The following is a 12,945-nucleotide window of genomic DNA, read 5'->3' as shown; positions in this document are numbered from 1 at the left end:
TGAAATTGATTTGGAGAATCCACTGTAGTAAAACTACAAAACATCTTTAGACTGTCATATACAAGCCTATCAGCTGATTATCAATAACACATCCATTGATGTTTAACCTGTATACCACAGCACTGTTGAATTTTTTTATTCTGATTGATCAGAAAGTGTGGATTAATTTTCTATAATAGCATGGCTTGGGCAGTAATTCTGAGTGTAAGGTTTATATTAATGCACTCATTTTAATACCTTAGCATTTCTATAGCAACAACTTACACAGGGACTTTCAATATAAACAGAATTTAAAAAAAATGTACTTGTTGATATGGTGAAGTTTTCTGTGAGATGTTGTTTATTTTCTGATTCTCTTTCTGGTGGACATTTTCTGGTGGACTCTCCAGTGTCCATTTGCCTTTGGGCCACATCACACCACCCCACAACTGATTATTTTCCTATAAAACCATGTCCTGTTATGTTTTATTCCTTCATTTCAGTGACATCTCATACATGTAACAGAGTTGCTGTTATAAAAGCTACCACTCTTCTGGGAAGGTTTTCCACTAGATTTTGGAACATGGCTGTGGATTTGTGGGGATTCTGTCACAAGAGCATTAGTGGTCAAGCACTGATGCAAAGTTACGAGTGCAACTGCCATTCCAATTCATCCCAAAGGTGCCCGATGGGTTGAGGTCAGGGCCACTTGAGTTCTTTCACAACAACCTAGCCAAATGTCTTTATGGACCTCTCTTTGTGCACAGTGGCATTGTCATACTCAAACAGGTTTGGACCCTTGAAGGGAAATTGTAATGCTACAGCATACAAATACATTCTAGACAATTGTGTGCTTACAAATTTGAGGCGACAGTTTGGGGAAGGCCCACATACAGGTGTGACGGTCAGGTGTCCACATACTTTTGGCCATATAGTGTAGATGGGATTAATTTATTTAATTAGAGTCAGAAAGCCAGCACTACTACCCAAACAGTCACCTAAACTACTATAGATCATATGACTTATGATGGATTAGTCATGTTCATGCCATCAGCGTACATTTTGCACTAACATCCGGAATGATTCTTTCATGGTTTGTCTCTATTCAGCTCACAATAATGACAATATTTGTGTGACAGCACAACACTCCCCTATTCTAGTCCATCTGTTTTTTGGTCATACCTCTGGGTTTGTATGATTTGTTAGGAAAAAAAAAACTAATGACAAATTTCTACCTGAAACATCTCCTGAAAGGGATGTTTTTATTGTAACTGTGCTTGAATCATCTGTCCAGGTCAGAGAAAATGAAGACTACAGTAAAAATAAAAAAAAAATATTTGAGACATAATCATTAGAACCAACAGAGAATCATTAAGACATAATGCCATAATTGGTTTTCCAAACAAACAGCATTGAATTGTATCATTTTAAGAAGATGTGCAGAATGAAAACTGAAATATTCTCACTTGATATTCTCACAAAAAAATACAGGAAGAACAATGCTCCTCAACAGTTTGCTCTCTTTGCCTTTTTTTCCTGTCTGAAATAGAGATCAGGAAGACAGGTCAGCCATGTTCTTTCATGTCTTCTCAGCAGCTTACACAGTGAGACAAAAAAGCAACAGTTCAGCCAGTTACCTAATACGTGTTATGTAGAAATGTTACTGAACTGCAACGATCATTCTTTGTGCTTTCTCTAATCCATATCATGCTTCAGAAGAAAGAAGATATGGAGAGATAAAAATACCCAATGATACAGCATTGTAGCAAAACACAGCAATATATGCAGGGTAGTCAGTATCTATGATGGATAAACATATCAATCTGCCTGTTACGATCTGCTTGCTGATGAACAAAGCAGTTTCTTACTTAAAAATCATCTGAGGTTGGATCAAAAAACAGGTTTATAGCATAGCTGTGACATTGTACCTTTAGTCTAAAAGGGCACTAGCAGGACAGCGCTGATTGAATTGCAGTCTTGAATAATGGAACCTTATCAGGCCTATAATTGCATGAAATAATAATGACTTTTCATGCAGTGGTCTTAGCTGCTTGGTGGCTGGCTTTGAAGTGCACTGATTTGTTGGCTGAGTGACTGTGTCATGGTGAGTCAAGATGCTCTCCCACTTGACAACCCACAACCCACCTTCACCTTCATCCCACACAACACAGTTCAAAAATAAATTACGCCAACAAAATGCATTAATCCCTGATGAAAACATGCTATTAAGAACAAACAGCTCATTATGAGGGATTATATCTGACACACATGCATGCAAGAAATCCCTAATCTTTATTGCTGTAAACTTCCTTGTTTAATTACAAGAACTGCTATCACAGGGGTCGGCAAAATATAACCCTAATGCAAAATGACTTGATTAAAAAGACTCCTTGATTTTAATATAAGCAACCAGCAATTCCAGTGTGTATGTGTATGCATGGATGTGTGACTTTCTCCCTATCTTCACTTAATTAAAGATTTCAAATGCATGCATATAACTGAACAAAGGAGAGCTTTCTGCCCACTCCCTCTACAGCCCCACTGATGACTGACTGCCTCTTTTTTTTTTCTTTTCTCTGTGCTCACTTCACACTAAAAGTTGGTAAACAATGTCAAAAGAAGTCAAATCAATGATTAGAAAAATGAACGTCAGATTGCTGGTGTAAATTATTGTTAGTTGATTCTGGCTATTTAAACCTGAAAACTGTAAAAATCATTTCTGCACTGCTTAATGTCACATTGAGAAAATGTGTAGAGTAGTCAATCTGTGCACGGTAATGGTTATCATTTCACTCATGCATAATGTGTGAGCTATAATGAATTGTAATGTAATTGTGGTTGAGTGAAAAGGGGGTTGGCACATTGGAACAGAGGGTAGCATTGCTGCTTCAAAGCTCTTAGTGTTTGTGTGAAGTTTCACATGCTCAGGCATGCTAGTGTCTAGTATTCCAGGGATAGGCTCTGGATCCACCATGACCCTGACCAGGATAAAGTGCTTCCTATACGTGAACGAATGGTTGTAAATGGATTGCAGGGTTGCAATAGACGTTTTAAATGAATCCCAGACTTTTTGAATAGTCCTTTTACAAATCACTTGTCTAAAAATCAGAAATTGTAGGCAAAATATGTACAGGATTATATGGTAACTACCAGGACCGTTTGTTTTAGTTAAGATATAGACACATTTTGAAATGTAGAAAAGTTCACATGCAGAAAAGGAGGAATGTTTACAGTAAACATAAAAAAAGGTTACTTTCTTTCTTCCCATTCTAACCTTAACCCCTGGCTTCCAGGAGTGTCAGTTAAAAACATCTAAAGAACTGTCAATCATTACTGATTCATATGTCCATTGGCTCATATGTCCAAAGAAGACTTCTTGTGTTGCATTTTTTTTTTTAATTATTATTCATAGTAGGATATTCTGATATTTAAATACAGAGTTCTTATGCAAAATGCATAAAGGTTGGTAGGTCTGTAGTCTAGACTTTACCACTCTGATGTAGCACAAGACTTATCCCTATATCTATCTATTTATTTTATCTGATGAGTCATGCACATAACAAATGTAGTCTTTAAAATTGTGCAAAATGTGCAAATCATGCAGAAGAATGACAAACACATGATGCCTGGGAGTGAAATTAATGTGCAGGTGCTTTCATTACAAGGATGAATGATTGTAAAAAGACTATAGCATTTTCTAGTCTCCTAGGATGCTACAGGATGTTCAGGCATGGAAGCTGTTGTCATTGGCTGGCTGCATACACTCAGTCAAGACAAGCTGTTATCTGCTCTTCAGCAATATGAATACACTGGCAAGGAAAATCCTTTTCATAATCCCTTGTCTCTGTAGTTGTTCCACTTGGGAGCCTCCCATTCATCTACGTCAGATGTTTAAGATGGATTAGTATGAAAGCACATGCAACATGTGTTGCACAGAGAGTGTGGCAGGACATAAGTGCGTAAACTCAGGAGTGTTTTTATTTGGGCTAATCCAATAATTGTAATTGGAGTCCATAGCAAAGGTCAGAACACAGGAAGGCAAGCCTAATGCAGGGTAATCCATAAAACAGAATAGAGGAACAGGAACTAGGCTCAGACTTACTGCAACTAATTGCAATGTAAAATGACACACAAACTAATCAAGAACTAACACAACACAGGAGAACACATTGAGGCAACAAACTAATGACAGGACAGGGGTGGAGACAGGACTTGAACAGAAAACAAAATAAACATGATTATATGGTGTTCATCACCAGAACCATGACACGGAACATTGGAAACCCTTACAGCACATGGTTAAATTTCAGAGGGAAGTTTGTCCTGGAACTCTGTGAAAGATACAGAGATATAGAGTCAAATGCATCTGCAATAATGTGGGATTTTATATATTCTTCATGTAGCAACCTTAGTATCTAACAATCTGAATAATTCTTCACTTCCCATGTTGTATTGAGCTCCTGAATAACCCTGGAGTGTATTTTCCCCTCATCTTTATCTCACTTGTCTCTCTCTGCTCACATTTCACTCCATCTCACATTTCTCTGTGCTGGCTAATGCTTATAGTAGGTGCACAATAAAAGAATATTGTCAAATATGCATTGAAAATATGTTCTGAAGATCCAGAATATGTTCTTCTCTGTGCAAGTTTTATTACAGTGTGCAATACCCAGCCATAAGATTCTTCAAATTCATACAGTGATAAATGGAATAGGAGGCACTTTGGTTGAAGCAAAAATACTGGTCCTTAAAAAAATCAAAGTACAGGGTTGCAGTTGAATTACTTTTTCATCCTTCATATCTTGTATGCAAACAGATCAGTAGTGAATGCTCATTATCAGGTGAGAGATAATTTACACCAAGATAAAATGCACTGTCACAGATTTCATTTTCTTCCTTCCCTTTCAATAAAGAAGAGGAGGAATGTTGGTACATAATCCATGTGATTAAATTACTCATTTCTCTGGATATGAGATTCTCTTGTTTCTCTGGATATCAGCGTCAAAAGGGTTGGAGGACTGTTTCCTAAAAATGGTTTCCTAAAAATTGAGCTCTGGCTGTATGGTGGGGGAAAACAGTCATATAAACTTGTTGACTGAAAACCAGAATAACAGGGTTTGTCAAATTGACATGATCGAGAACATAGGAAAAGGATTAATGTCATATTTTCTTATCATATACATTGGAACGGTTTGGGTCCACATGTCCCCTTAGAGGGAAGAGTCACTGCAAATCAGTACGAAGTTCTTCTGATTTATCCTATGATGAAATATTTCTATTCTGATAGGAGTGGTCTTGTCCAGGATGATCCCAACCCAATCTACAGGGTGTGTAGTCTCACTGAATGGTTTAATGAGTAACTTTCTTCTTGTACTAACCTCCAACATGTTTTTTTGTTTTGTTTTGTTTTGTTTTTCTTAGCTAGATGTTATTCTTAGTCCCTGACCAAATGAACTAGCATGACGATATAATTTTGATAGAGACTACAAAGAACTTCTGTAAGTTGCTCTGGAAAAGGGACTGCTAAATGTTGTAAAATGTTATAGGAAATTAATTGTGGGAAAATTGAGAATTTAACAGTGCTGTGGAATTAGAAAAATCAACCATACTGATAAATTTGCACTATACTCTAGGTTTTTTAGTGGTTCTTTAAGGGCTCAATGGATAATTAAGGGTTCTTATCTTATTGAAAGGGTTCTACTTTGGACCCATTCTCATTGTTTTAGCGATTCTCTCTGTTTTAGTGTTCCCCCAGAGGGACAACCAAAGAACACTTAAATGTTCAAAATTCTCTAACACTTAGGAGCATAATGTATTTATAAAGTGAAGTACCATGTTTCAGAAATATTTCTATGTAAAGACTTCTTCAATAGGATGTTTGCAGAGATATACTGTATATAGTTCCAGGTCTGAGTAAGGGAATAAAATAGGTACTAAATGACAGGCTACACCTCTGGAACAGTACAGTGCTAAACAACACCAACACTAAAGCTGAACTTAGACAAGCAGTGAACAAATATGTGGAACCAAAAAAGACATAGTATCATTTTTCACATTGGGCTGATGAAAAAGAATCATACCTCCGCATTGTTTTGCCTCTCATTTGCAAGTTAAACTCCACTTCACTTTCCTGATCCAGGGTACATCAGCAATGCTTGCTCAAATGCCTGTCACTGTAGATCACTAGATCACTAGATGACTTGTAGACACTGTGTCATATCACATAAGCTAGACTATACAATAGGGGCTAAAGAGGAAACACGTATGTTAGTATGTACTGAGAGAAGGGGAAGACAGTAAGTATGGGGGACATCTTTACATATTGCCTGGAAAGTATGGCAGATTATTTGTTGCATATATAACAAAACACACACACACACACACACACACACACAGATTAAGTCCCAACCCCTTACTGTCCTCTGAAGAGAATTTAATCACACATAAAAACCTCCTTGCTAATTGTGAGTATGAGGCTTAGTGCTGATTGATGAGTTTATCCTACTCTCTGACCTCTCTGACTTTTCCTCCCTCTCTCCTCCTTCCATCTTTTTCTCTTTTCATCTTCCCTCCCCTCCCTAGTTTTCCCTCATCTTGTCATTTTCACTCCTCTTATCCATTCATTCCTCCCTCACACATCTTCTCATCCACTCCTTTGTCCTTTGAGCTTTCTTGCTTCCTTTCTCTACTCTAGGTCATGCCATGGACTGCCAAAGTATCCTAGACATTGGATAAAAAGAATAATGCTTTGCATTCAGATGCTTTAGCTGTATCAAGAGCCAAACAGGCGTAGTGTGAATCAACTGTAAAGAGACAGATAAGCCAAATCGCTCCCTTCTCTCAGCTGGAAAGATCATTATTAGAGAAACAGGAGAATCAGATGCAGGGCTAATATGGCTTTTTATAGTCTTCATGCTGTGTCTAGTCTCAGGGCCTTTTGTACAATGTCAGTTCGTTAGTTAGTTAGTTATTTAACCTAACCATTTAAACAAAAATTAGTTAAACCTAAAAATATCTTCAGAAATAACAATTTAATTTAATATGTAGACAGACGACAGTCTGTTTTCACTAGATGAGAACAAAATTATAATTAATTAGCTTTTAAAAGTAAAACCTCAAAATGATTAAAATGATAGCAATATCACAGCAAAGTTGGTTGCATATTAGATATTCATAGCATGTTCCAAAAATCCATTGCCAACATCATTTAAAAAGAGACTGTGAAAAAGAATTTCATTTACACTACCTTTCATATTGTATTCTGATTCATTATTAGTTTTTGGCACACCTCACAGCCTTTAATATGTGTTATATTGGATGTGCAATTATGGATGTATGACTGGTTTTACTTTCTGTTTGACTCTTCTGGGAGTCTCATAGAGATCTGAACTTATTACGGCTATATATCAAATAGCACACAAAGAATTCATTTACACAATGTTTTCTACTCCTTTTTGCATATGATGTAATTTATATAATTATTCTTTGTAACATGTCCATTTTTTAACAATTTACTGTTAAAAAAGCAAATTAGAGTGGTATTTTCCACCCTACTTAAAGGAAAAGAACTAGGTTTGTGGCCTAAATGATTCACGCCATCTTAAGTCTGCAGAAAGATGCACTAATTGATTATTCAACAACATTCACATTGCTTTTTAATTAAAAATAAATTTTGAGACACTGGTCATAAAGCTTATATTTTAATAGAAACTTCCCCTTAAATTACTCATTAGTCTTCATTTGCTTCTATTCACTAGCTATCTGATTTATATATCACTTTAGCATGTGTATGTTTCAGTGATTTCAGTACACTAAGGTATGTATTTAGCAATGAAAGCTGAGACCAACATCCATGTTCAGTCATTACTAAAAAGGTGACTGCATGCTTGACCAGTCACCAACCCTGTGTTATGGTGGGCTTGTACTGGCCTCATTGACCCGATGACACTTTTATTTCCTGGTATTAGCAAGGGAATTGCCTAAGCACTTGGGATCTGTAGTTAGGATAGTGTGATATATTAGCCTGTTCCTGAGCAAGTCAGTGGCCAAATTAGAACCCTGACTCTAGGTTAAGTGAAATTTATGTGCTCTCAGAGACAAGGGAGGCCATGACTGGAATTGGAGACTACAGGTTTAAGGATGCAGGGCTGGGTTCAGCCTCACTGCAGATACAACAATTCCATGTAATACTAAGCCTATTATATATAACCTGGTTATACTGCCCATAGGTGTGAATGTGTGTGCGCATGTTGTTCTGCGATGGACTGGCGTCTCATCCAGCAGGGTAAATTCTTACACCTTCCACCCAGGATAAAATGGTTACTGAAGATGAATGAATGAACACTCTGAGAATAATTTCACTGAAGTAATTTTAGAATATGGACTATACACCATCAGAGGTGTACAGGTACTGTACAGTTAAATTCTGGTTTTTCAAGGTTGTAAATGTACTTTTAAAGGTACAACTGTAGTTTTACATGTCATACACTTCAAAGATACCTGGTGAAAAAACTGTTTATGCATATCCTCTAATAACCACAACCAATAATCATAACCAATAACAATAAGGTCCATAAGCAATAACCATAAGGTCATCATTTTAGATTCATTTCCAAAATGTTCCTTTTTCATTCACTCTCTACTCTACCCCTAATTTCCCATGATGTGTTTGCAAACTCCTAATGCAACATCTCATTACCTTCAACTAACAGCTTGTGATTGGTGACTTTCTGACTGTATTCTGGGCTCTGACCCTTCAGTTAATTACTGACTGTTTGTCTGAGTGTTGTGTTTACCAAAAGAAAAGGACAGTTCACTCTGGCAGAGGAGTCTGCTCAGTAATCAGCCCCTGCCTTCTTTAATTAGTGATCTCTGCGAGGATGCATGTATTAGGACAACCACTGGTGTGCATGCTACTCAACAAAACAACAGACAACACTTTTCATTCTGGTATGATGAATGTATCACTGACATATTCAGCATTTCTGTTTTTGGTTGTTTTTTTAATGACTTGTTTTATTTCCATTCCATTGAAAAAGTTTCAAGACCTTTGTTAACTCTAATAGTGTGACTTTAACAAATCAGCAAATATTAAACACTTCAATGTCAAATCATGGCTAAAATATTTTCTTTACAGTCTTAAACATTTCTTCTTCCAAAGGTACTGCACTCTCAGACTTGAAGAACACAACAGCCTATTAGAATAGTTTTGCTAATGAATGTATTCATAAATGTATTCAGGAAAATTTGATCTGCAGAACCCTATCTGATTCTAGAGGCTTTCAGGTTTTTTAATCCCTTTGTCTCATGGATGTAAATCAGACACTTGTTAGACAATGTCATTAAAATTGTTGAGGCACAGTGTGTTTCAGAATATTAAGTATGGAATAAAACACAACAGAACTTGCTGTTATAGGAAAAGGCTCAATGGTGGGTGATGTGATGTGGTCTATCATGAAGTGGAATTACTCTTCCCACCCTGAAGTTTACTATTTAACTATAACATCATGTCCTGAAGTGTTTTATTCCCCTCATACCATAGCAAGTTGCCAATGATCACACTTACTATAGCTTGCTCCTGTAATCACTAACATTATAGTAGCTATAAATAGTTGTTCCCTCACCAGCCTCATTTTTCTCTCTGTTTAATAAATTAATACGTTTTTAACAGGTTTCTCTGTCTTTGTCAATAAGACAAAAACAATGTTGCTTGTCATTTTACAGAGAAAACATTCCTCTATTGTAGTATAAAAAAATTCTTCTATTTTGAAGACTTTCTCATGGTGGAAAAACTACTGACTGTTACAAAGCACTGACACTGGAGACTCCTTCCATAAATGATAAATAAACATCTCTTTAAAGAAAGCTTCACCTTATCAATGATTAGACTTTTTCTTTTTCTCATAACAACATGTATATAATTATCTTTATTATTAGTCTTAGATTATTTGGAGCAGTGAGGAATGAGTGCATTAATATAAACCTTACTGTCACTGCTTTTAGACTGTTTATAGTGCTGTGGTATAAATATTCTTAAACTGTTGCATTGTCAGACAAGTCAATGAGCCTTAAAACAGCAGTAAGGAAATGCACCAGCAGAACACCAAAGCTGAGCCTAGAGATTTTTTCCAATGGTAAAACACAGGTAAAACACACGCTTATCCAGGAGCACACTTAATACAACTCAAGTCATTTGAAGTTTTACTGTATACTGATTAATTAAGTAAAAGTAATCCTGCTTGGTTGGGATGAAAACATGTAGGTCCTTTGCATATAAGATTGGATCTGATTCTCAATTCTTCTTCTGCTTACCAAAGCATGGCAAAATCTGCATTTATCTTAACATGGACATTTGTGACAAAAATTATTTTGTCTCAGAACCCAGTAATTGAACAGAGAAATAAAAGTTTTAAGGCAGCACAGCTTACATAATGCAAGACTAGATCCAGTCTCAGCAGCACACAGCTATTTATTATTATTTTCATTAATTTATTTTGTAAAACATTTTCTGATGTACAGTTGTGATGAGCTGCAGCTGAGATGCAGCAAGAGAGCAGTGGATAATCCTCTAGCTATTAATTAGTAAAGAAACAAGAATGATATTTCCCCATTCTCTCACTCATCCTCCTCTCACCCTCTTTGTTTGCCCCTCTCTGCATATTTTGAGAAACTGAACCAAATTCAGTCTCAAATGATTTAATGACTCAAATGAATTCTTCTACTTTCTTGGAGTATGAAATGTAAAGTTTACCCTTCAAAATGTCAAACATGGATTTCAGCAGATCTTCAGTCTTATTCACAAGGTGTACTACATAAAAATAATTCACAAGGTGTACTATAAAAGTGTGATAAGAATAAGCATCACATATCATAGATATTTAAATGTTTAAACAGCAGACAGTTACATATTCAGTGTAAACTAATGAGTTGACTTTTTTTTCTCTTTTTTAAATTCTCTTCTCTCAGCTTCATTCAAATTCAGATAAAGGCGATGGTTCTGTCAGATATATCTTAAGTGGGGAAGGAGCAGGAACTATCTTCATAATCAATGAGGTAACAGGAGATATCCATGCCACCAAGAGTCTGGACCGGGAGAAAAAGTCCCATTATGTTCTCCATGCTCAAGCCATTGACCTGAACACCAACAAACCCTTGGAACCAGAGTCTGAGTTTATTATCAAAGTGCAAGACATCAATGACAACGCACCCAAATTCCCTGATGGCCCTTTCATCACGTCTGTCCCTGAGAGGTCAGAAGTCGGTGAGGAACTGTTTTTTTGTTTGTTTGTTTTAGTTTTTTATTTTGTTTCTTTTTTTTTTTTTTAAATGCCCAAAAGTCTTCTAATGTCAACTGAAGTGATTTACAAATAGACAGATGATGATTATAAGATTCACAGAACACAATTTGACATTTAACTTGATTTTATTTAATAACAAAACTTTTCTTGCACACCGTCATACAGTGCACCAATAAAGGTACTAAATGTGTATAAATGCCAATATTTATTCTCTGTAACAAATTAAGTTTGTTTTTTAAAAAAAAATACATGGATTTCCACAACTGAGCATCATCATTCTGATTTTACTTCCATCTTCCACCCAAGTCAGTTTTCTTTTCTTTCCCAGATTTATGCCATGGATTACACTAGGTGTTTTTGTTTTCTGTAGGAGACCCCAATTCCAGAGGAGCTCTAAAACATTTAGATAGCACTCAGTGTAGCACTATCCTCTCTCCTTTAGTTCAGGAAGCTGGGAAAGAAAAAAGTAGAGAGATACTGAGAATTAAAGAATGAGAGAGAGAGAGAGAGAGAGAGAGCTTCCCATCAATCCTTGCTTTTGTTCTATGCTTCTCCATTTTTTTTTCCATTTTAGCATGAACAAGAGAAGCCATCTCCTGCACTTAGTTTATTCGAAGTTGTATTTCTCCATCATTTCTAAAAGATATATCAATTCCTACTCCAGTGCCCTAGTTGAAGCTTGGTTGTTCATTTTTGACTATATTTTTGAAATTGCTTTCTGTGAACATTTAAAAGCATCCCTGATATGTATATATTTCTGCCTCAAATTACATGCAGAATGTATCAGCCAATAATATGAGTGTTGTACAGGTTATTTCTAGTTATAAGGTGTGTGACTACACACTGCTTCTTAATTCAGCACTTGGAATAATAGTGTTGGATTGACTGTAACAGTTGTAATAGTTTTGGATGAAACAGGGCTGCCGTTATGTAAGTTGGTTATTTCTTTCTTTTTGCCCTATGGAAATCAATAATGGCCTGCACAATAGGTTTGTTGTTTATTAGGAGTTAAAATTGCTGTTTTTTAGCGATCATGCTCCTAGGAACAGCAAAGCTGATTTTTATGGCTGGAGGTATTGGCACTCTTCATAAAATGATTGTAAAAAATAAACATTACACAATATTTCACAATGTCCACTTAAACAATAGGTGAAACTATATAAGTATGTATATGTACATCAAGCTAGTGGTTTTTAATGAGTTTTTTTAATAATCTCTCTCTCTCTCTTGAAAATTGTATAGTATTTTTTATCTGTTCTCAATCTCCATAAACTCTTTTGTTGCCTTTAAATATGTTTCCCTGGGGTATAAATGTGAGTTTGCACACATGAAAAAGGCCTTTGCCATCCATTAGCAGAGGAAAACCTTCCAACAAAAAAGAGACAGTTGGTTGTTGACCAACACATCACATTTCTCCAACCCTGTTAGACATTAAAGATAGAGTGGTGCTGTTATCTCCAGGTTATGTGTCACAAAATATTAAATGTAAGAGTGTTGACAATTTTGAAACCGATGTATTGGTTAAAAAAAAAAAAAAAAGAAACTTTAGCTTGTCTCAGTGTCTGACATGACCTCTAGACTGCAGCATGACTAACAAAGCAGGTAATGTATAGATTTTATTGTGTTCAGATAGAGAGAATTGGATCATTCCTCATAGGTTCCTGGTCAG

At 36.1% G+C, this 12,945-nt stretch overlaps 1 protein-coding gene across 1 annotated transcript in view; it reads left to right on the top strand.

The window, feature by feature from the left end:
- The window catches only part of LOC113527780 (cadherin-18), an 89,788-nt gene that overhangs the window by 15,413 nt on the left and 61,430 nt on the right, over nt 1–12,945 (top strand). The window contains exon 3 of the mRNA XM_026915916.3: nt 10,945–11,239. Within this exon, the coding sequence (XP_026771717.3) occupies nt 10,945–11,239 (295 nt within the window). The remainder of the gene's footprint in view (nt 1–10,944; nt 11,240–12,945) is intronic.

This window comes from Pangasianodon hypophthalmus, chromosome 12, assembly GCF_027358585.1.
Source record: "Pangasianodon hypophthalmus isolate fPanHyp1 chromosome 12, fPanHyp1.pri, whole genome shotgun sequence".
Lineage (NCBI taxonomy): Eukaryota > Metazoa > Chordata > Actinopteri > Siluriformes > Pangasiidae > Pangasianodon > Pangasianodon hypophthalmus.
This window is presented reverse-complemented; position numbering and strand designations above follow the sequence as displayed.